A 26647-nucleotide genomic window follows, 5' to 3' on the forward strand; every position below is an offset into this window, starting at 1 on the left:
GTGTGTGTGTGTGTGTGTGTGTGTGTGTGTGTGTGTGTGTGTGTGTGCGCGCGCGCGCGCCCTCACACGTGTGTCCACTGTGAAATCCTAAAACATAGGAGAGACGTATGACTTCTTAGACCTTAAAATATTCATGGTAAATATGTACTCTTGCTTAAGTAAGTATGGAATTGAGATCACAAGCATTTCTTTACAAAGATAGAAACTCACAGTCTATGTAAACTTTTATTGTTATATAAACTTTTTTCATAGTACACGAAAGGTTCTTAATATTCCTACAGTTTTGCATGTTATCAAATGTTGGATTGACCATCTCTTGGTATGACATGATAGAAAATATACAGTGATAAGCTACTATAACTTAAGAATGGTGCCTAATATACAGTATAACTGATATGGAACTAAACTCGATCAGTGATTTATAAATCTGTTTGGTTTTAGCTGCTTCTTTTTTTTTTTTTTTTAAAGATTTTATTTATTTATTTGACAGAGAGAGACACAGCGAGAGAGGGAACACAAGCAGGGGGAGTGGGAGAGGGAGAAGCAGGCTCCCGGCAGAGCAGGGAGCCCGATGCGGGACTCGATCCCAGGACTCTGGGATCATGACCTGAGCCGAAGGCAGTCGCTTAACCAACTGAGCCACCCAGGCGCCCCTTAGCTGCTTCTTTTAAAATTATAACTCATACCACAAAATCACTGACAAACTAGATACCATATCATATTTAATGGGACTGCTTTTTGATAGAACACTAATGAGATCATTTAAGATCTTAAATCAGTTTATTCATTTGTTAATTCCAGGCATACTTATCCACTTAGCTCATGCCACCTTTTAAATTATTGACCATTTGATAAATTTGAAGTTGTTTTCCTGAGTGAGTTTTTCAAGGGAGAAAGCCAGATTTTAAAACTTGAAGTATTTATGACATATTTTATAATTTTATGTGAAATTTTATTTTATGCCTTCTTAAATGTGGAATAACAATAAATGTATAAGCAGTTGTGATATATACATTTTCTTTTTTGTTTTTAAATTATGTTCATCACAGTATCTACTAGGAAATTCTGGCTTTGCTAAAATCATGAACTTCTCTCTGCATATTTCAGCTGATATGGTCCTTTTGATTTTCCCCATGTCAAATTCATTTCACCTGCATTTGGATAATTTTTTTTAACAAAGAATTCATTGTTTTCTTTCTTTTCATTTATTCTTTCCTTTTTCAAAAAAATTTTACCAACTTCAACATTAAAGAAACAAACTATGAATTGTTTTTCTAGGGAAAAAAATCTCATTTCCATTCATATTTAGTTTTGTATATAGATGCTCAATTGTCTATGGTTTCCTGTGAAAATATTCGTATAAACTTGAAAGTTTAATTTATGTCTTTCTCGAGTGTTTTTATTTGTTTCATGAATTGAATTTGAGTCCATGTAATTGACTTCACCTTTATTCATACACAGAAAATTGAGTTATCTCTAGTAATATTTCTACATCATACTCGTGAATTTTAAAGATGTTTTAAGCAACTCAAATGCCTATTTGATGTAATGTAACACATTATTGAGGAAATGGAACAAGATTGTTGGTTCAAATTATTTTTGTTGAAAGTTGATATATTTTGTCACATTTACTTTACAAAAGAACCATAGCTATTAGAAAGATTGAATTTCTGAAGTAGATAGCTCGTGCTTGCTTCCCGCTGAGCAGGGAGCCCGATGCAGGACCCTGAGATCATGATCTGAGCCGAAGGCAGATGCTTAACCAACCGAGCCACCCAGGTGCCCCTATATTATATTTCATCTTATTTTTGCATAGCAAGAAGCTTCCAGAATTCTAGACTTTAGGTAAACATATTATGAGGTAACAATTGGAATGTGTTGCTCACTGGTTAAGATGGGTAAAGTGACTTACTTCCAAGTTTGAGCACATTGTCAAACTATTTTCTAGTTACTTTCTAAAGTAATGCAGAGGTACTGCTCTTTTAAAAACAGCCGTTAATTAGTAATTTGAAATCAGGATACCTTCAGTGAAGTTAGCAAACATACAACATACAGATACACGCACACACATACACACACACTGCAGATCATAGTAAATGACATCTAAAAGTATTTTAAATATAATGGGAAGCCTGGAATTAATTTCTTTCTGGAGCATTTCAAAAGGCATTATGCAAAATATTGTGATATTAAAGGATAATGGGCAGTTATCCCTATGTTCAAAGAAGCATTTATGTGGTAAACAAGGTCTTGCTACAAAATTATGCTTTGGGCATGTCAGACTAAAAGCAATTGATCCTTAGCTATATTTTTATATCACTCTGCCAAAGAAAATCTCTAAGAAAATATTGTTTGACTGAAATATGAAATAAAGTATAGTGCTGCCAGCTCATATGCTATATTCTGAGCTTTTAATCTGTACGAATAGTGAAGAAGACTAGTGAGTAAAAAGTGAAAACAATATTTTTAAACATATGGTCAAAAATAACACTTGAACTAAGCTATAAGTTAAAATTGTTCAAATGTAATGTTAATGAAAATTAGTTCTTTAGGTTAATACACAAAACTGAACTCCAGATAATTGTATGGATTAGTGACCTAAAGAAAATGTCTTAATACCCATCACCAGGCATGTACTGAATGGAGCACTGGGTGTTACGCACAATGAATCATGGAACACTACATCAAAAACTAATGATGTAATGTATGCTGATTAACATAATAATAAAAATAAAAGAAAAAGAAAATATCTTAAATGCTTACAGCTTTTTATTGAAGAATAGTTTTCAAAAAAAAAAACCCATGAATTTATAAACTCTCCTTTTAAAATTTATAAAATTCAATTTACACAGAACAAAATTTGTCTTTGTGTGAACAAACACAAAAGACAAATCATACAATCTTTATTTACCATGTTTGAATTATTGTATATTTTGAATTAGCAGATCTTTGGACTAAGGAGGAATGTGTATACATTTGATATTCATTCATATAAAATATTTATCAAGTACTGGGACACCTGGGTGGCTCAGTCAGTTAAGCGGCTGCCTTCGGCCTGGGTCATGATCCTGGGGCCCTGGGATCAAGTCCCACATCGGGCTCCTTGCTCAGCAGGGAGCCTGCTTCTCCCTCTCTGTCCCTCTGCTTGTGCTCTCTTTGTCAAATAGATAAAATCTTTAAAAAAAAAATTATCAAGTACTTTAATCTGTGCCCTGTGGGTCAGACTCTGAGATACAGTAGAGAATAAGGCAACCATGTCTCTATTCTCATATCTGTATTTCAGAGTATTAATATATATATGTTATATATATGTGTGTGTCTGTGTGTATGTATGTATATATATATAGAGAGAGAGAAAGAGATGGGCGGGAAGGAGAAAGGAAGGAAAGAAGGAAGGAAGCAAGGAAGGATGTTAGGAATGAAGGAAAGAAGAAAGGAAAAGAGATAAAGAAGAAAGGTTTACAGCTAGATGATACCGAAAAAAAATGTGAATTTGTTTTGACAGAGTCGGCTAGCAATTGATGGCAGTGAATCAAGGAATCCTGCACACAAATACACACATCAAGGACAGAGATGTGCCAACAAGAAGACAGAGGTAGACACAGGCAGATGGAATGCTCAGATGGAAAGGGTTGTCCTCTGTGAGCTTGGGAAAATCTTTCCTTTTGTTCAGTCTTCAATTTCCTCATTTCTAATATGAACAGTAGGGCCAGATCTTTTAAGACCTTTTCTAATATTTATACGGGACATTAAATGACTAGAATAGAGTGTTTGAGTTATGGGTAGTTCTGGTTTGGGTAGGAAAAGTTGGTAACCCTAACTTTTGGATGTTTATGAAAATAAGTCATTTTTGTTTGCCCCGGTTCTGATGACTGTGGCTGGCTTGCGATGCCTGGTCAGGCATAGGATTCCAATACAACTTGGAGTTTTCAGGGCCCAGCAGGAAAAGGAGCAACCTCAAGCATCTGGGAAAGAAATCAAGCCAGTCCAAGCTCCTGTGTAAAACCAGTTCTTTAATCTTAAAGAAATAGGAGTAAGGAGGAAGCAAACATAGAGAAAAGCATGGGCTCAGAGGGTGGGCCTTGAGGAGTTGCTAGACTTGAAGAAAAGAGCACACCACCATATTGCATTCAGTGACCACATTTCCAAAATGCCCAGGCAAACTGCTTGTAGTAATCAAGAAACAGCAAATACTTTTATTAAACCATGGGGTCATAGGAAATTGAACAAAACTGAACCAAAAGTATTGTGTTTTCTATCTGTGCCTTCATTAAACTGCTATAATTTCCTTAACATGATATTTGCAAAAATGTCTAGGAATATACCTGCCACATTCTTAAGTTCTTGGTGAGTGTTACTTTCTTTTCATCCCCTTTGTTTCTTCTTCATCAGTATAATCTTTGCTGAAGGCAGCAAGATGCCCACTCTGTATTAAAAAGGAAGAAAACTTGGAAGAATTTGAAGTTTTGGTTCAACTAGTCAATCCAAAATAAATGAATTTTTTTTGTCTATTTCTTAGCCTATTCGTCCACATAGTAGCAGATATTCACGTGTATGTATTACCTAGTTGATTCTCTGAATGGCTTATGGCTATAATTATTTAAATTAAAGTATTTCTGTTCACGCATTAAAAATAGAAAATGTGAGCCTTCATTTATATTTTGGACACTTGAAAAGAAAAATAAATAAATTCCACCATGATAGATTCTAACATCAAAGAAAATTACAGTTTTTCTCATCTTAATTGAGAATATTCAGAGAAGTAAGATGCTTATGACCATACTTTGAAATTATCACCTGAAGCAGTAACTATTAAGCTGTCTTGTCAAGTGCTGCTTGGCTTGCATTTTTAATAATATTTGTGGTACCTTGGATTTTGTACAAAGACTGTGAATTGCTTGCCTTGTAATCTTCTTGGAAGATGTTGTTGCTCTGATTCCTTTTACTTGTCCAGCTCCTCTTACTTGCTAGCAGTGTCCTGTTGGAATTATAATGCAGAGATAGTTTTTTTTTTTTTTATAAATGATTTAAGGTCAAGGATTTGAAATCTGTTTGTGTTTTGTATTGGAAGACTTATAAAGTAAGTCTAAGACAGAGATAATGTAGCATCTTGATTTTTTTTTTTAGAGAAGAATTTTTTTGATGCTATTTCCATTTTACTAATTCAAAAAATATATATTTAATTTAACAAGTATCTGATCATTTGTATGATTTTCATTTGGGTAGTCGAGATATTCTTTTGCATGAAATGTTAATAATGGCATTCAGTAACCATTTATAATAAAGAGATTGATAGCTGGATCACTCCAGCAAGACAGTAAATAGTTTAGTGACAGACTGCTGAGATGGAAAGCTGTTTTGGAAATCTGAGGCTAAGTAGAGTTTATGTACATTTCTGAGAGAAGACAAAAGTGAGATTAAATGAAAGAACTAAGGCTTCACATAACACCATGATGTGAAAGTGGTTAAGATAAAATCTTGATGTCTCTCTCTTGTGAATTTAAGGAGCTCAGCAGTTTTCCCTCATTAGCACCTTTTACTTATGTCTGTCTGATGGCAGCTAGAATTTTGAGAGGGACCATCTAAGGTACACGATTTATGTGCATCCCTTGTGACTCCACATTTTTCACATCTTTGTCAGTTGAACAGAATCAAGAAATAATGCTCTATTTAATTTCATGTCTAAAGAGATGAAGTTCTATGAAGTTTATTATCTATAATATTTAATGTCTGAAATCACATTCTGGATTTATTGGAAGTCAGTATGATTTCATTGCTCTTTGTGTTTCAGGGTCATTTTTAAAGATTTAAAACAAAAAATATATATAGTTTTGTACACACAGATTCTTTAAAAAACTTCTTAAATTATAATAATAATGTCTTTATGGAGAATAAAAATTTGGTTCTATACTGTTAAGAAAGTGATTATGGGGGTGCCTGGGTGGCTTAGTTGGTTAAGCGACTGCCTTCGGCTCAGGTCATGATCCTGGAGTCCCGGGATCGAGTCCCATGTCAGGCTCCCTGTTCAGCAGGGGGTCTGCCTCTCTCTCTGACCCTCCCCCCTCTCATGCTCTCTATCTCATTCTCTCTCTCAAATAAATAAATAAAATTTTTAAAAAATAAAAAGAAAAATAAAAAGAAAGTGATTATGGGACATCAAAAGTCTTAAAACTGGAATATTTTATTGGGAAAGGGATAAGTTTAGATCTCTTTGACCTAATATTTTGGAAGCTATATAAATCATACTTAATTTCTTTCTGTATCCTATATCCTATATATATATATATATATATATATATTCAGAACTCTTAAGGTCATTATGCATGAAATAATGGGTTGGTAAAAAATAATTAATGCATTCCCAGGATATACCAAAAACTCAGGATTCAAATTGGCAAAGCTATTCATATATAATTTTTATCTCTATTTTATATCTGTCTCTAGCTGTATGTTTCATAGATAAACCTATGAATAAACATTTAGGTATCAAATTTGCAGAAGAATCTCAAGCAGATTGAGTCAATGAAATAAGCACCTACTATTAATTTTAAACTAATGAATTTTCTTGCAAGTATTATTACATTGATGTGTTATTTATAACATGCCAGAATTAAATAAGTGTGGATTCACGTGTTACATTTTTCTCCCTTCTTTTTCACATTTACTGCTTTTTTTCCACTGTTGTCTTTTAAAAAGAAAATGTACTTGCTTTTTTCTGTAACACTTTATCTACTCTGTTAGTTTACATACTTAACTTTTTTCCAAATATACATAATTTCCTTTCACTGTTCCTTCTTGTTAAATGCACCCATATTCAATTTACTTCTACCTTATCTCTTAAATACATGCTTTTTTCCCCCATCAAATTCATTTGCGTTAACTTTTGAATTAGTGGAGACAATGAATGATGTTCTATTACTTTACTTAATTTAAAAAGGTTTTTTTTTTTTTTTTTTTTAGTTCTCATTGTACTGCTCCTTTTCCCAATAACATAGATTAAGGCTGCAGAAGTTTCTATGTCTGAAATAGTTTTCTTTGATAATTTTTGCTAGTTATTTTCTAAATATTAAAAACAAATCTTTCTATTTATACAGTGGGAAGAGATTGGTGAAGTTGATGAAAATTATGCCCCTATCCACACATACCAAGTATGCAAAGTTATGGAACAGAATCAGAATAACTGGCTTTTGACCAGTTGGATTTCCAATGAAGGTGCTTCCAGAATCTTTATAGAACTCAAGTTTACTCTGCGGGACTGCAACAGTCTTCCTGGAGGACTGGGAACCTGTAAGGAAACCTTTAACATGTATTACTTTGAATCAGATGATGAGAATGGGAGAAACATCAAGGAAAACCAATACATCAAAATTGATACCATTGCTGCCGATGAAAGCTTTACGGAGCTTGATCTTGGTGACCGGGTTATGAAACTGAATACAGAGGTCAGAGATGTAGGACCTCTAAGCAAAAAGGGATTTTATCTTGCTTTCCAAGATGTGGGTGCTTGCATTGCTTTGGTTTCTGTGCGTGTGTACTATAAAAAATGCCCTTCTGTGGTAAGACACTTGGCTGTGTTCCCCGACACAATCACTGGAGCTGATTCTTCGCAATTGCTTGAAGTGTCGGGCTCCTGTGTCAACCATTCTGTGACAGATGAACCACCCAAAATGCACTGCAGTGCTGAAGGGGAGTGGCTGGTGCCCATCGGGAAATGCATGTGCAAGGCAGGATATGAAGAGAAAAATGGCACCTGTCAAGGTAAGAATTTGCCTGCAGACCTGCAGGAGCTGTCCACTTCAGTTGGATCATGTATATGTATTTCCTCCAATGATTATGAGCAGATGACCTTTTACTTTGCTAATTTATGGAGATTATTTCTCTTCAAGTTTGATTTCTCTCAGAATTTTAAAATTTCTGGCAACGATCAAAGATTTAATGTAATATTTTACTGGATATACGTAAAATACTCAGAGTGTCTTACTTGCAGTGTAGTATTTCATATTCATTTTGCTTTCAGAAATTTTATTTTTGAGCAACTCAAACCAAAGGATTTTTTTTCTATTTTCTGCTACTCTACTGCTATTTTCTCTCCATGAAGAGAAAATAGTACCCTTACCTTGCTATATAAAATTCAAATGCAAATGTTAGATGAGACTTGTTTGGCATGCTTTTAACTGCCTTTAAAATAAGTTCAACCATATGAACTCTGTATGAAAATACTTGTCAGCTGACAGTACTTAGTTCACTGTGTTGTTTACATATAAGTGCTGTTACATGTTTGCTTTTAAAAATTTACCAGTCAGTATTGAATGCATATTAAGTAGTACCCAAGAAAATAACTTTGGAGATAGAGCCAATACAAAAAAAGTTATTTCAAAGCAATTTACACCTGGGGATTTTTTTTCTGTTTTAATTTTTCTTTTAAGATGAAACTTGATCATGTGTATTTCCCTCTTCATTTGAAAATACCCTCATTTTGCCCACAGTATGGTGAGTTAAACTTAGATATTTAACCATGGCTTTTTGGAATAGGTTGATACTTTATGTCAGAGTGAAGAACAGCTTATGAGGAAGAAAGCATCTTTACTTAAAAAAAAAAAAATCATTCATCCTTATGAACCTGAACTTGTTTTCACCATGCTATGCACATGCGAAATAGGTAATGAGAGTTACTGTTAACTGAAGAGAAAACTAAGTACTGAAAAGTCCCCTAATACCACCTGGTAGCATCAGGTGCATTTTTTTTTTTCTAAATCCATTATATTATGTGAATTAAACTTGCTCAAGTTTGTTCAGGCCTGACTGTAAATTGATTATAGATCCAGGGAATCAAAAGTAGGGAAATGATAGGTAAATAATGGTAACTTTGTTTAATTATTTCTCTCTAGAAACACATTGCACCATCTTTAAAATCCTTTTTTAGCATCAGCTCTTATTTTGTATTCCTACAATATCATCTACAATTAAGTTTATGGTTTTTTTTTAATGTGGTCTACAACTCTCTATACCTTTGTATATGTATATACATATATATGCAGTTCTATTAAATCAAAATTATGTTTTGCAAATAATTTTAAACTTTTCAGGGAAATGAATTATTTTTTATTTGGGATTGGATTTAAAGGAAAATCCTAACTACCATTATTTTAACTTTTCTTCTTGAATAGTCCTTTTAGTGTAAGGTGAAGATATGTATAATTGTAGAATCAGAAGCAGGAGATTAAATATAATCTGTTGAATACATTTCATTATTTTGTCTAAAATATTTACAATATAAATCTTACTATTTCTAAAATTTTGTTGACTAGAATTGTAAATCAAATGCTCTACTTGATTATTTATGTCACTTAAGAGAACATATGTGGTCACTTTAGGTCAGAACACAATGACCTTTGTCTTCATCCAAATGGACAGAGGGTATAAAAGACCTCTGCATTTAGAGGATAATTTTTGTTTGTTGCGGGGATTAAAAGGTTCTGTGCATGCTTATCATGAGAGTATCTTGGGGAAGTAGTGTTCTGACAGAATGTTTCTTAGTCCAGGCACTCAGTGCATATCTTTCTCTTCTCATACTTTTAATAACTGAGGAGTAGAAACTTAATTGAGAGACAGTGGGGTGAACTAGATACCCTGAATTGTAGAAAACTTTACTAAGCTGGACTGTCTAAATTCATTTATTACCCAATCCTGGTAGTAGGAATAGAAGTTGTGGGGTCATGAAGGCTGTGAACTACACAGCCCCAGAGGGTGTTCTACACAATGTAGACCATATGAATGGTGCCTTTTTTCCCCCCCAAAATACAGATGATATGTGGCCACTCTATGAGGAATTTCAAATATTTATTCTATAAATAACTTACGTCATTGAATGAATAAATAAATGTTGAAAGTTTATTTTGGACAATTAAGGTATCACAGATATTCCTGAGGCATTTATATCTACACATAATATGAATATGCAAATGTAAATGTGTCTGTGTGTGTCATATAAAATTCCACCATAATTTTAAATCATTCTATGGTCTTAACATGCTATCCCCAAACCATTAAGTGTGGATCTTGATGTTTTTGAACTATTCTTGGTAGGTCAGAAATCTAGGAATCATTCTTAACATCTCCTTCCTACTCACTTTCTGGTTCCTACCCATCACAAAATATTTGTAGAAATTACAACCAGGCTGTCTCTTAAACTCATCCACTTTTCTCTATTTCTTTTCCTCCAATCTATAGGCATGTCTTGTTGGAACTTTACTTTCCAATATAATGAATGACTTTATATAATAATATTTTGATTTTTGAGTCATGTGAATGTATCGCCTTTACAAAAATGCAAATCTTGTTTCACACACCTGTCCTTCTCTGTTCACTCACCCCCACCACAAACTTTAAATACTTCAATCGTTTGCTTTAAGATAAAGTTTTTACAGTAGCTTAAGATTCTGCATGATTTCGTTCCAGACACATCTTAAACTATGCTTCCTCTTCTTCTCTGTGCACTAGTCACACTGGCTTTCTTTCACTTTCTCAAAAGCTCACTTTTACTTCTTGTTCTGTGATTCTGTTCCCTTGCCCTGAAACATTCTTCTACCTACTTCATGCCTGATTAACTCACACTGATCCTTCAGATCTATCATCCAGCACCCCTTCCTCAGCGAAGTATCCCTGAGTCTTCAAGATCAGGCCTCTCTATTCTTTACCTATATATCTTCCCTTCGTAGAGCCATTTAGAGTTAAGATTTTGCATCTTTTTGTTAATTTATTATTTAATTAATGACTGTTTTCACGCCCACTGGCTCACATGCTCCTTGATGACAGGGGTGGTGAATGTTATCTTAAGGAATGAGCAAGAAATGAAAAGGCAAGAAATAGGGAAATGAATCAAAAGAGAGAGTAGAATGGGCAAAAGTATAAAAAAATATTGTGGTTGAAAATTGCAGTAGTCCTTCCTTATCTGAGAGGGTTGCATTACAAGACCCCCAGGGATCTCTGAAATTGCCCATAGTACCAAACCCTGTATATACTGTGCTTTTTCCTGTGAGACAGTCTAATGTATAAATGAGGCACAGCAAGAAATTAACAACAAGTAATAAAATGTAACCATTCTAGACTGTAATAGAAGTTATGTGAATGAGGTCCTCACTCTCCCTCAAAATACCTTGTATTGTGCTCACCCTTCTTGTAATGATATGAGATGATAGCATGTCTACATGATGAGATGAGGTGAGGGGAATGACTTAGGCACTGCGACCTATCATTTGGCTACTATTGACCTTCTGACAATATGGCAGGAGGATCATCTGTCTCTGTTCTGCAGCTGACTGCAGGTAACTGAAACCGCCGAAAACAAAAGCGTGGATAAAGGAAAGCTACCGTATTGATTTCTTTTCTACCTTTAAAATCATCTGAGGAAAGTCTCTTTGGTCACAAAATTGACAAATGTGTCTCTTAAACCAGTCATTTCTTAGTCCTACGATTCTCAGGCCGAATTTTCAAGTTCTTTGTGTTAAACCATACATGCTTGGTGTATGATGTATTAACTGTTAATGGAGACCGTCTTAGTGATTTAGACCTCAGAACATCACATCCTGAAATGTATTTATAATATACACTTATTATACATTTACATTTAATTACTGTTTCTTTGATAATCAAAATGTTGGGATTTAATTAAGGTTATGACTATATAAAGAAGCTGAAGTTTGAGTAAAACTGTTGTAATGATTATCATATGTTAATATTTACTAAGTCTCTACCAGGATTTCACCAGGTAGTTGCTGTCAGATCATGCTCATGTGACCTCATATACATGCATCATGGAGTTGACCCAAGGCCTTTTAGAGACTAAACATTCAGGATTCAGAACACTAGGCAGCTCATTAACATATGGCTTCAACCCAGAAGACAATCAAGAAGTGATTCAGGAATTCTTGTCCATTTAGCAATTCATTATCTATCATCTTCATGTCCCCTTATTTTACTTCCTTTAAGAGAAATTGACTACCTTCCCCATAATAACCTGGTTTTAATGAGGTAACAATACTCTGGTTTCTATTGTATTAACTTAAATTATAGAATGCATTTATTTTTCTATGGCTTACTTATATGCCCAAATTTTCAATAATAAACTGTTTTAAGTATACAAATTTATTTCTTTGAAATATTTTTATTTTCAGAAACTAATAATGTATTAAATCCATTTATACAAGTATGTTTTCCTACTTGTTATTTATTAGTATTTCTGATGAAATCCATGGTATTTTTTTCCCTTAAGAGTCATATGAAATTTTTTTTTTTGAGTACAAAATTATTAGCAAAAATCCATTTTGGAAGTTTTTGCTTTTTATTGAAGTGAATGTGTTTGACAGAAGTAATTGAGTTCACATGAATCAAATGTTGCCTGCTGAGTTCTCTTGTGATTATGTTGCTGACTTACTCAGATGCAAGGCAAGACCACTAATCTTCATCAGTTGCTAGTGGAATGAAGTAGTAATTTGAAATTACCCCTAGATAATTATAGTTTCACTTATATCAAATGGAGGAAAGAGATTTAGATTGTGGGTCACTGCCAAAACCAGTCAGAGTGAAGAAGGTATATAGTGCATGCTAAAATACAGGGTAAGCGAGGTTACATGCCAAGGGCTGTGGAGAAAAAGCACTTATTAATTGTCCAACTGGGAGATGATTGCATAGCAAGGAAAATGTAGCGAAAATACTGAGCTCAAGAAAAAGCCTTGATTCAGAAACAGTACAGATACTGCAGGGAGTAGTATGTCGATCATTCATACTTCTGGTGCATATTTATATTTGAAACAAAATTGACTGGAAATATAGTGTATTAGGTGCTTGTGTAATTATGCATTGGAGAGCCTAGTTATTTTTAATTAGGCATATTTTTTAAAGATTTTTATTTATTTATTTGACAGAGAAAGACACAGCGAGAGAGGGAACACAAGCGGGGAGTGGGAGAGGGAGAAGCAGACTCCCCGCCGAGCAGGGAGCCCGATGCGGGACTCGATCCCGGGACTCCAGGATCATGACCTGAGCCGAAGGCAGTCGCTTAACCAACTGAGCCACCCAGGCGCCCTTTAATTAGGCATATTACCAAAGAACATCAAAGGGGTTGAACTTTTGGTTCTATTTGGTATGCTTTTTTATGCAACAAAAGGAAACTAATTTTAATTTCAACATTTTAACAAAAGATGGTAATTATGGAAGTACAGGGTGTCAGTGATGCAAGTGTGTGTGTTTGTGTGTGTGTGTGTGTGTGTGTGTGTGTGTGTGTGTGTGTGTCTTGCTTCTGAGAACCATCACCAAGACAATTAAGCGGTTAAATCATTTCATCCATTTGCAGGTATTATACATGAAAATAATAAAATAGATTTTTTTCTTTTAACTCCTTAATAGTTTTGAATTAGTTCTGTTACAGTTTTAGAGCATACCTTGCATTTATTTTTGCTTTCACTTTTTTTTTTCTTTTCCAAATCAGGTTTCTCAACACTGGTACTATTGATATTTTTTGTTAGGCGATGGGGTGGTCCTATTCATTGTAGGATATTTAACAGAATCCCTGGCCTTTAATTTACTAGATGCAGTAGGATATTCCACTCCCCATTTTGATAGTCAAAAATGCCTCCATGGATTGCTAAATGTCCCCTGGGGGCAAAATCATGACCAGTTGAAACCCAGTAATTAAAATATACTCCTTCTGTCAATATAAGTAGGTGAAATGTGCTGCTAAAACTAAGTATGTTTATAGACTGATTACCTTTGCAAAAGCGAATGTTTTTTTTAAAATTCTGCAGAATGAAGGATGTGTACATTTGAAGCATGATTGATTTAACTTGGATATCGTGGGGAATATGCTGCTTTTGAGAGGTAGTATACTCTAGTGGTTTGAGCACAAATCTATATTCTGTCCAGAATGCCTGGATTCCAATCCGCCTCTGCCATTTATCAGCTCTATGTCCCTGTGTAAGTTATTGAATCTCCCAATTCCTTTCTTTCTCTGCCTCTAAGTCAAGCAATGCTGTGAGACGTTATATGGAAATTACTTACTGCCTAACACACTGTATTTATTCAATGAACATTGGCTACTCCTTATATCTCTCATTAAAAATAAAATGTATTTACAGGAGTGTGTGTCTGTCTATTGTAAAATACAGGGTAGTTTCGGGTTAGAAAACGCTCTCTTTTTCTCAAAATAGATATATTCTTTTTTTTTAATTTTAATTTTTTTTTAAAGATTTTATTTATTTATCTGAGAGAGAGAATGAGATAGAGAGAGAGAGCATGAGAGGGGGGAGGGTCAGAGGGAGAAGCAGACTCCCCGCTGAGCAGGGAGTCCGATGCGGGACTCGATCCAGGGACTCCAGGATCATGACCTGAGCCGAAGGCAGTCGCTTAACCAACTGAGCCACCCAGGCGCCCCAAAATAGATATATTCTTGAGCAGTATCATTTATCAAAGGATAATCCCACATTTGTATTTATTGGGTGATCAGAACTATGCAAATATATTAGAACTGCCTTTATAAAGAAGATTTGCTCTCTGATTAGCTATTATCACTCATTTTTTAAGTTATGATTATACTGGGTACTGTATTCCATATATGCAATTCTTCATCCTAGGAATGCAGACACATAGGTGTACAAACATACATATAGACTCACATCTACACTAACAAATTATGAGAGTTGCTAATGGCAGTGTGAGTGTGCAAGTTTAGATAGGGCAAGAAGAAAATATTTCTCTGGGAAGGTGATATTTAACATAGATATGGAGGGGAAAAAAAGCCATGTAAAGAGATTAGGGAGCAGTTTTAACAAGCAGAGGGGGGCTTTCAGTGCAGAGATCCTTTATATTATATTAATCAATTTTGTGTATATCTCTTTACTTTCTAAAATCATATTTTAAGATGTATTTGCATATTAAAATTAGGGTAATAAAAGAGCTGCAAATTCCTGAAATTACCTGCTGAAAGAGTCTGTTTATATACATTATGCTATCTTCAGGATAGAGAATTCTTAATAAAATATATGGTCAAACACAGGCATATCAAACATGAAACAATTCAGTATTTTTGAGTAGTATTGTGGGTGGCTCCTTGTAAGTTATTACACTCATTGAAAGAATGAAAGGGTTTTTTTTTTTTAAGAATTTAATGTTTCTTGGATCCAACAATGGCTATTAATTTGTGAATCTTCACATAGGTGTCCACAGTCACACATTTATGAATTGGAAGAGTGAGATTCGAACTGAGGCTTGCGTCATCTTAAAGCCCAATGTCCTTAATTTACTACACACAGAAACTCCTGGTGATTTTACAGTTCACTTTTAAGGTTTTAGTTTACTCAATGATTTTATGAAAGGGTTGGCTACTTCGTTTCTTACCATTTGCATTCATTTTTTTCTTAACTTTTTGCTCTTGAAAATCTGAGAGCAGACACTGAGATGTTTGCTGAATTACATTCTGTGAGTTTTAAACATTAAATTTCTCTATGCACACAGCTTTTCCTATGATAGCTATATTGATTTGTGTTATCAGACTTCATGAAAGTACTTTTTCTGCTACCCAAATAATAAGAAAAGAAGCAAACAATAAAACAAAAGGGACTATGATTTGTTTCCTACCACATTTAAATGTTATGGATTTTAAATCAATTCAGAATATAGCAATTAAGATATGGCCTTTGTAAGATCTGTATCATTAATTTTTCTAATAATTATCATTCTATATTAATTTATTATAATAAAAGGACCCTATCCAGTGTACCTCACTTTAATGTTTATTGTCAAGAGGTGAGTTGTATAGTATGAACCACTTGAGCATAAATATAATCATTAATTCTCTATCCATATGATCATGATGGAACTCCAGTTCATTAATGTTACAACCCATTTGCACAGTAACAATACAGAATGTGTCATCATCATAATAAAGCATCCTACAGACCTACCCAAAGTATAATTTACAAAGCAGTTATTAGTATTACTGTAAATATGAGGTATAGCATAAAGAGATGGGGTAGGGAGGGACAGAGAGACTCAAGAATTTCACTAGTATACTTTCTTTTATGAGTGAGAAAATAGGAGTGTAAATCAAGATTAAAACTTTGTCCAGCAAGGGAAACAAAAGCAAAATATTTACCCTAATCACTTCGGATATTTGTCAAGATATTTCACTATTCATGTTGTTTTAGAACTATTATGCATTAATTATATCTTTATCTCCTCCTCCAGATGTTCCTTAATATGGTTTTTGATATAGATTGTAGTTATATAACTTTTGACAGTATTAGATATAATGATATTATTTTCTTTTTTTTTAACTTCTGCTAATTACATCTTGACTTAGGAATCCCATACTTACTGTCTATTCTTTCTACTATTATAATAAATGGGCAATATTAGAAAATTAGCAGAAAAAATCAAACCACAGCAAAGTAGAGAAAAAAATGCAAATGACACCCATATCCTATCACTCCGGTTTATGAATTACCTATTCATTTTGGGGTTGCTTCTCTTTTTTCATTGACTTGTAGGAGTTCCTCACATGACTTAGCATTTCCCCCTACTGATGAAGTTTTATTGGGACCAAGTTTTATCTAATTCTGCAATTCTCAACAATTATAGTGCAATGCAATAATTTAAACCATATAAATTGCTGGATGCTGCTACAGTAGATTCTGATTCTGTTGTGTAGTACTGGCCAGGCTGTCACTATTTTTTTTAAAGCTCCCTAGGTGATGGTAATGTGCAGCCAGGATTTAGAAATATTGTAATATTTAGCATTAAGGTGGCTTTTGTGGCTAGTGTAAATTTACACACCTAAACTTCACCCAGGGAAGGTACAGATTTTGATTCTTGAAGATTGATTTCTTCTCCCCATCAAGAAATCATGCACACAGAAGCCTCTTCGGCTGTCCTTGTGCACATGGGCAGGGTTTTACCCCATGCTCTTTTGAGGGTATCCAGCTAGCTCTTCAAGGTTTCAAGCTTTCTGAAGGGTTCCCCACTTAACAAGAGGTTATGTCTCTTTTTGGACCCTGGAGCATTAAAATCCAAGTCTCAGGGTTTCCCACAGCCCACCTCACACCACCTGGCCTGCAGAGAAGCAGGATTAGCTCTAGCAGGTCCCACAGCAAACCATGCTTTAGCTCCCTTTTGTTTCTGTCCCCTGTGGACTGCCTGTCCTGGACTTTAAAAAACATGTAATACTTTTCTTACAACTTCCCTACATTAAAACAAAACATAACAAACTAACCCCAATCTTTGTTCTGTTTAATTTAGCATTGCTAGGTGTTTGTTGCTGGATCTTTTTCAGGTTTTCTTTTACCTTTTAGATATTTAGACTTGGGATTAGAATTGTATATTTAACTTTAGATTCTTCATTCTACTACTGTACTTTGTACAGTATATAAACACAGTTAAGTAGAATGATTGATTTGTACTTTGTAATCACATATAGCATCAATGATGATCCCGAATTAAAAGCACAAATTCTTTTTAGGGCCATATTTCTGTTACAATTAATATGTTAAATGTTTTGTGTTCTAGCTGTATAAATTTATTTAGCCTTGAAAAATCTACTCAACCACTTTTAAGGGTTGCATAGAACACTAACTTTCTAAGCAACTAAGAAGAAGCTTAACCTGTAGCTATCAATCTATCTAATTGATTTATTAATATATCCAGTTTCTGCTCCTTACAGGAGAAGAGGCAAGGAGGCTGTTTACCTAAACTGTATAATGTATTGCCTTTCAATTTCACTTATACATTAGTCTAGAAGGACATGCCAATAATTATAAAGCAGGAAGGCATGCAGTGGCTAGCCCTGGCATAGTTCTTTCTACAAAGGGTATCATCCACTAACTGTAACAATAAAAATATGAATTCTAAGGCATCCATGATCTCATAACTGGTTTTTATTACATGAAAAAATGCTTTTGTATCCTTTATTATTTCTGGTTATGGATGTGGGTCACATCTTGCCTTCTAGTATTTTATTTTCTTCGGTGTTTAAATGTTTTGTCTGCCTTTAAGCCTGGCCGGTAGGAATTTGTGTATAAGAACTGAAGTAATTTTTGATATGCTTTGATGTATTCTAAGCTTGACGATATCCTGCTCATTTGAGTGCTGTTAAGGTATAGTTAAAAGAAGGAAAGGAAAGGAAAGAGCGAAGAGCCACAGTTTGGGGGAATTAACAATTAGAGCAAATGATAATTTTGACTGATGGATAACTCCATCTCCTTGATGGAATTGTTAGCAGGAATCAGACTTGTAGAATGAATGCTTCCAAAGTTCCTGCTGTGTGATTGTGAAGGAGAATAATACACTACTCCATATACATAAGGGCTTTGCCTCCGTGAATTCAAAGCATTTTGAAAGGGTTCCATTAGGACATTTCCTAAATAATGGGTGGGGCTATCAAAATTGTGTTTTCCATTTTATGGATTGGAAGGTGATGTGATGTGATCTCACCAAGGTTTTCCAGTGTTCTCCTCATGCTTCCCTTTCCAACACTATAGCTCTAGTTTTGCACCTTACCATCAAAAGGCAACATAATTTTTTGCTCCAGTGAAGGTTTTCTGATATTCACTGACTCCCAGTACCTTCCAATTTTAAAAGCTTCTTTTTTTAGAACCACACTGACCTATATTATTTATTTATTTAAAATTCTCTTTAGAAGGTTTTGTGTGTCATCTGTTGTTGCTGTCTTGCTTCAAGCATGATTTAATTTGTCAACCCTGGTTTGCTTAACTGGGCTTGATTGTCTTCCATACTTTACATAGAACTAGGCAGCCTCCTTTCAAACATGTCGCTGCCCAGAGAAATGAAGCAAATATCTGAGTTTTGAAAAAATCTGATGAAGGTGAAAGTCTTAATCAAGGGCGTTCTGCATCTTCAGTGAAAAGACTGGTCCATGCAAGACTGTTAAATCTCAGCTCTGTACCTCTGAAACAAATAATGCAATATATGTTAAGAAAAAAAAAAAAAAAAGAAGGTAGCAGGAGGGGAAGAATGAAGGGGGGGAAATCGGAGGGGGAGACGAACCATGAGAGAAGATGCACTCTGAAAAACAAACTGAGGGTTCTAGAGGGGAGGGGGGTGGGAGGATCGGTTAGCCTGGTGATGGGTATTAAAGAGGGCACGTTCTGCATGGAGCACTGGGTGTTATGCACAAACAATGAATCATGGAACACTTCATCTAAAACTAATGAAGTAATGTATGGGGATTAACATAACAATAAAAAATTTTAAAAAAAAAGAAAAGAAAAGACTGGTTCAAGCATTTCCCTGATCAGACCTCTGGAGAACTTGTTATTTTCATGTGAAGTTTGAAGAGAATGGAATTAAACTTGAGGAGAAAAGGACCTTGGTCCCAGAAAATACAAAAGTGGGCCAAAGGGAATAGTTTGACTTTGAAGTGAGTGTCAAAGCTAGAACTAGAAATAATAGGGATCCTAAGAAACAAGGCTTAAGATTCTGAACACCAGAATTGTCAGGATATCTTAAATGAGATGGTAAAGCCTGAAGAAGAGTTGATATGACTGCAAAGACCTACTATATGCCAATACTGTTAAATATCTTATTCACTTTTTTTTAAGCTGGCAACATCCTGTGTGCTATAGCTTCTAGAGCAACTGAAACTCAGAGAGGTTAATTTTCTTTCTTTCTTAAGATTTTATTTATTTATTTAAGAGAGAGAGTAAAAGAGAGAGAGAGAGAGCATGAGCAGGGGGAGGAACAGAGGCAGAGGGAGCAGCAGGCTCCCCGCCGAGCAGGGAGCCCGACGCGGGGCTCGATCCCAGGACCCCGGGACCATGACCCGAGCCGAAGGCAGACGCTTAACCGACTGAACCACCCGGTCCCCCCAATTTTCTTACGATCACTCAAACTAAAACTAGAAAGTGGCAAACTGACATTTCGACCCAGGTGTGCTTGTTCCAAAGTCTGTCTTTCCACTATATTATGTGTTATCCATTACAAATAATTAAGCTCCACTTAATTTTGTCATGTTGGTTCAAATCACATGTGTACTTAGTCTGTTGCCTGTATCAGCTGCACTCTACTGCACATAGAATCAGTGCCACCCCAGAGAGACCTAGGAGCCACCATCGTCATCTGGAAGAGGTTCTGGTGCCTAAGATAAGACCTCAAACTGAGGAAGTGGAAAGGCAATTCGAGGTGGCTAGAAAGGGGGAATAATGTAGGGTCAGGAGAATGGAAGACATAAAGCAAAGCAAGACTGAGTGAGCAAAGTATGAGTGAGAAGAACATGTTAGGATTCTGAGGGTCTTAGTAGAAGCCCTATACTTAGGCTACACAAGTGAATAATCAGGAACCAAACTAGAAGCCATCCCATGTTTTCTAAGCAGCCATTCACATGGGAGGGGAAACACCAGCTTAACACCGTATACATGTTGTGTTTGAGAGAGAGTGTGGGTCAGTGGGTTAAGATCTCTCAATCCATTTCTGACCTTTCTGCTTTGTGCATTCTTGTGTACATAAATTTCTTTGCCTTGCTGGTCTTCTCCTATAAATTGTATAGGAAGCTTTAAAAAAAATGTTTTAGTGTTGGAGTATTGAAGTGTCATTTTATTCAAGTTTTGTTTTGTTGGTTTTGTTGGTTTTACTTTGTTTGGGTATGTGGTACAGAAGAAGAAAACTGGACTGTACAATGTGAGTGTGGAGACTTCTCAGGATTCAGGCTTGGGAATACCCTCTGTGCCTCCTGGACCTGGTTGGATCTTTAGATTTTCATCTCCACAATAAAGAAACTAAATGATTCTTCATCTCCTACCAATCCTGATATCATACAGTTAACAGGTATGATGTTTCTGACTGGAGGAGACTTCCATTTTGAAGTGTTCTCAAGTCTTGATTGTGAGAAGTTGAAAAGGGACAGGATACAAAACAAAACAAAAGCAATTTAAAGAAAAAGAATGAACAAACAGACCTCTATAAACAAAATAGTACAATTAAAATCATTGTCATTTCTCTTTTGACTGATCTAAATTAAATGTTTAATCAGCCCGATTATAAGGGCAAACATCCTCATGCTCTAATGGATAAAAAACAGAACTGTTACAGGAAAAAACAAAACAAAACAAAACAAAACAAGTTCATATCCATGTATTATTAGACCCAGCTACATGCTAAGTATATGGAAATTCTGGCAATAACCCTGCCAGATATATACTGTTTCTATTTTATATTTGAGGAAATTGAGGCTGATATAGATTAAATATGATTTCCAAGAATCCCGAGTTAGTAGTTAGCTTCAAATACAGTTTTGTTTGGCTTCAATGTATATTAACTTTGAGAAAAAAGTATACTGTCTGTCCTAAGTCGCCAGAAGTTGCCACATTTTATTTTTTAATTAAAACAGAGATGAAGCTTAATTGTTAGAGTTATGTGGGGAAGAAAGGACAAATGTGGAGAAGATGTGGAGAAAAATAACTGTGACTTATTTTAATCATAACTGCTATTTGATTTAAAATTGGTCACATTCAAAGATCAATATTTGGCAATATTTGTAGGAAAAGGTATAAAGAGAACTAATTCTACTTAGATATATACTTTTAGCAGTACTAAAAGAATCGTAACCAGAATCAAGATTGTATAATTATCACAAAGTTTGGATATGTGATTTACTTTTGGTGGGAAAAGATTATATTAAATCAAGTATGGTTATAGAAAACTGCTAATGTGTGACCACTTTGAAAGTACAAAGATGTAGTTTTATATGATCTAAAATAATATATTAATGATACTACCTCATTGTTTACATCATGAAAATAATCTAAAAGTTGAAGAAATATGACTGGAAACAAATTTCTTTATAATATAACACCCCCATCTTTCTCTCTTACTCCTTCTCTCTCTCCTTTCTCTTCTTTCCTATTTTCTGTCTTTGTTTTTGGGAAACACTAGTTTCATCATCCAAAGATGATAACTTTCAGATTTGTCAGTATATCTCCATTAAAAAAAATGCTTGAGGTCTTTCCTTTTTTCAGTTTTAGAATTATAAATATTAATTTTACATAATAAGGTCTAAAAAGGAAGAGAAATGTGTCCCTGGCTGCTAAAAAAAAATATGTGTTTTTTTTTTCTCTATTTTGTCCAATCACTTTCTAATTCACAATATAGTTTTTAAGTGCTTTTTAGAGCTTGTAGATTTATAAAAGCTACTTACAACAAAATGTTCCATATTTTAAGAATGGAAAGGATATACACAAACCAAATGTCACTGGTTTCCACTAAACCTCACATTTCTCTGTTTTTTCCAAAGTCTTACTTGCTTTGGTCTCAGAGACAAAAAGATTTGTCTTTTTATTTATATTCTGTCATTTTAGCTTCTCTACTGCTAAAATGAATATATCCTATTTAAACGCAGGAAAGTACTGACTACTTTAGGTCTTATGGTTAATTAAAACACACTTGGCACATATTTTTCCTCATGAAAGTGGTATTTGACCTTGAAAAACTCTGAGGTCCAACTCCCAGACAAGATTTAAAACCAGGTTGTGGGTTTTTTTTTTTTTTTCTTTTCTTTTCTCCAGTTCTTAATTATTCTTTTCTAAAGCCACTTTGGTCTTACATTGTTTTGATTAGTTCTACTTATATCCTCTTTTAATTTCCTTCTTTGTTCCCCTTAATCTCTCTATTATAAATTATTCCCTTCATTTAAATGTCTGTGTTTTGAGAGAACCATAATTCCTCAAGAGAAAGCTGTTTTTTGCTATTGTTATTTCTTATGCCTCTTTCTTTCAAAAGAGGACACTTGATTCTGTTTACTTAGAAACAACAGACAGAGAAGGATACTATTATGATATATAAAGACATAGCTTGATTCATAAATATTTGTTAAATGTGTGTAAGAATTTGTACAATAAATTCATTCTTTTTGTTCTATCATTAGAGATGATGATTCAAGGGTATTGATGATATTAATAATTATTATTATAATGACAACATGCCTAATACTTCTATAGCAAATTCTCTGTGCCACACTCTTCTAAGTACTGCATGTTTTTTATATAATTTGACCTTCACAGAAACACACACAAACCCTATTAATCAGATATAATTTTTAAGTTTTACAGAGAGTTTATGTAAAAAGGGTCACAGTCAGTAGTAGTGAAGTCTGGTAAGAGCCTAGGCCATTTGTTTGAGAATGTCTGTTCTTACCTACTATATTATACAGGCAAAGGAGAAACCAGCACACTGTTTTATAAGCACTCCTTTTATCCCCTCTCCAAGCTTTTCCTTGATTTTCCCATCAAGAGATAACCAGTTTAAAAAAAAAAAAAGACCATATGTGTAATCATTATATGAGTGATAAATAAATATTTAAGTAGACTTCATGACTATATTCTTATAGGATGTCCTTTTGATTAAAAATCTCTAGAATGCTTAGGCACTTGATACGTTTTTCTTATAAAGAGAATAATTCAAATTCAAAAAATTGCCATTAAGAATGACATTTACATATATGCAAACTCTGTCTAAAAATAAACACAAATTGTTACAAACTAAGATAGCAGTATTTTCATTCAAAAGTATATATATATATATATATATATATATATATATATTTTAAGATTTTATTATTTATTTGACAGAGAAACACAGCGAGAGAGGGAACACAAGCAGGAGAAGTGGGAGAGGGAGAAGCAGGCTTACCCATGGAGCAGGGAGCCCGATGTGGGGCTCGATCCCAGGACACTGGGATCATGACCTTAGCTGAAGGCAGACACTTAACGACTGAGCCACCCAGGCGCCCCAAAAGTATATTATTAAAAGTAATAGATAGTGGGGCGCCTGGGTGGCTCAGTTGGTTAAGCGACTGCCTTCGGCTCAGGTCATGATCCTGGAGTCCCTGGATCGAGTCCTGCATCGGGCTCCCGGCTCAGCGGGGAGTCTGCTTCTCTCTCTGACCCTCCTCCCTCTTGTGCTCTCTCTCATTCTCTCTCTCACAAATAAAAAATAAATAAATAAATAAAATAAAATAAATAAAAATTAAAAAAAAGAAGTTTATGTTGGAAGAAAATATTCCCATTACAGCTTTTAGATAGACCTTGTCCATTTAATTCATTTTATTATTTTAAGAGAAAGAGGAAAATTCTTAGTTACATGAATAGAAGGATTGGATATAAACTATGGGGATTTACTGTGTCCAGTTGGAGTGATCATATATAGATATTTTAGCTGATTTTTTCCCAAATTAGTATGTATAGTTAATATGTTATATAATTTACTTATAAACAGTATATATTTATTTATAGTGAGCATATTTTATTTATACTTGGCATATTATATGTTATGTACATTGGAAAAACATGATATTTCTATATTTCATTTTTCATTATTTTCATATTTTCATTTTATCTGAAAAACAAGAAATATATATTTCTCATTTAACAAATAAAATTTTACAGTCTGAAGGGTGATAACCACAAGCCATAGGGAAAAGTGCTGAACCACATTCAAATTACCCTTATTGTTCTATAATATCTTACTGGAGTACAAGGTTAATTAGTACCATAGGCACTATGCATTATTCATCACTGCAATCAGGCTTTTATTCTGCTGGGTTTTTATCAACTGCAAATTGTTGTTCTTCTCATAACAAAACCTTGATAAACTATTGTCATATTTAATTTTACTGAAATATATTGGTGATACATACATTAGTTCTTGTACTATAAATATTCTGAAGATGCCATGCCATCCCATCTAGAAAAATAGACAGTAAGATTAAAAACTAATGTCCTCTTCTGTAAGAGGACATAATCTTTCAAGACAATGAATGTAAATTGTTGTTCCTTATTGTAGGGTTTTTTTAAACTTTTAGTTCATTTTCTTTGTATTCTACAGAGAAAGCTTTAATAATATCATATTTAGAGGCATTAGTTTCTCATTAAATATTTAATTTAACATTTTCCTCATATATTTATAAAATTATTAATTAATTTTCTCTCTTTCAGTTGAACATAAACTATCTGATACCAGGGACTTTGTAAATCAGTAGCACATGGAACAATGACTGACCTATACCTTAAACATATTTTTTTTTAAGATCTTATTTATTCATTTGAGAGAGAGAATGAGAGAGAGAGCATGAGAGGGGTGAGGGTCAGAGGGAGAAGCAGACTCCCTGCCGAGCAGGGAGCCTGATGCGGGACTCGATCCCGGGACTCCAGGATCATGACCTGAGCCGAAGGCAGTCGCTTAACCAACTGAGCCACCCAGGCGCCCTTCCTACCTTAAACATATTTTTAAATGAATTTAATAACCATGTGTGTACATTTGCAAATAAGAACGTATGTCTGTTGACCAACAGTGTAATATGACTTCTATTGTAAAATTAAGAGCAAGGAATGAACATCCTTGTTTCAATTCTTGTTCCTGTATGTCCCCTTCTCTTACATAAAAGAGACAAAGAAGAAAGGAAGAGAAGAAGTAACAGCAGAGGGCAACACAGAAATGATTATCTATTATGTAATCCAAAGTTGTAGAATCAAAACATGGTCATATAACATGAATTCCAATTCTCATTTTCCTTCATTCTACACCACTGCAGACTGAATTTTCAGTAAATATAGGTATATAAATAAATCTCTCCTTTTCCTCTATTTTTCAGAAGTCCGATCATTAAAATTAACCACAAACAGCACAGATACAAGCCAGTTCCAAGAGATGTTGAAATGCAATTTTAACTTTTTCTCTTTCACCAGGGACTATACAAGTTACTTTCATAGATGGCTATGTAACCTTCACTTATCTAGAAATCAGTTATCAAAAAACTTTTGACTGCGGCAAGACACTTTAGTTTATTGCTTTTTTGATAATTTGTCCATAACCAAGTTCTTTTTTCCCCCACGGGTATGATTAGGGAAAGTTTTGAGATTCTTTTCTTCTCTTTTGTTTTCTAATCACAACTCACTTCTGATATTCAAACAATAGTGATTTAGTCTTTGACTTCCAGAGGAAGAGAATATTCTTTATGTAATGCATAGCTTTCCATCTAATTTGGTTCAAGTTTAAAATTTAGAATGGAAAGTTGTATGAGGCGTAGTTAAAAATACCTACTACCCTGTCTTAGCCTAAGAATAGAACTGTAATCTGGAAAATTAGCCATATATTGTTTGCTTCATGGAAACTTCTACACTAAGTTACCACGTTAACAGTGTTGGTTTAAATCTACTAAATTATTCTTTCCTTCGGAACACATTGAGAATTTTTATTTATTTATTTTATTTCCAAAATTAATTGGAAAATGTTTGGGGGAATCCAGGTTCTATGTAGTTGAGGAAGGCATTTATTTGTAGGAAAGAAAAAAAAAAAAGGTTTACACTCATACCTGTACACACTTCGATATACTCAAACATGGGTACTTTTCACCTTTCCAGTTTAAATTTATTTCTTAGATGATTTTATTAGAATTTTAAATGTCTAAGTGAAAAGAATTACAAATAAAACATTGTTAAAACTGTTGAATATTTATCTTATGACTCCAGCATATAATATAAAGCCCATATAGAAACCATCCATTAAACTGGTATGAAATAGTCATATGTCAATGAATTAATAATTCCTAGTCTATTTTTTACTAAAGGAAGGAAAATGCATTGAAGGCATT

At 34.3% G+C, this 26647-nt stretch overlaps 1 protein-coding gene across 1 annotated transcript in view; it reads left to right on the plus strand.

The window, feature by feature from the left end:
• EPHA5 (EPH receptor A5) overlaps positions 1-26647 on the plus strand; it is a 347186-nt gene that overhangs the window by 72759 nt on the left and 247780 nt on the right. Inside the window, 1 exon segment of the mRNA XM_021702245.1 lies at positions 7095-7758. Within this exon segment, the coding sequence (XP_021557920.1) occupies positions 7095-7758 (664 nt within the window).

This window comes from Neomonachus schauinslandi, chromosome 2, assembly GCF_002201575.2.
Source record: "Neomonachus schauinslandi chromosome 2, ASM220157v2, whole genome shotgun sequence".
In the NCBI taxonomy this organism is placed as follows: Eukaryota; Metazoa; Chordata; class Mammalia; order Carnivora; family Phocidae; genus Neomonachus; species Neomonachus schauinslandi.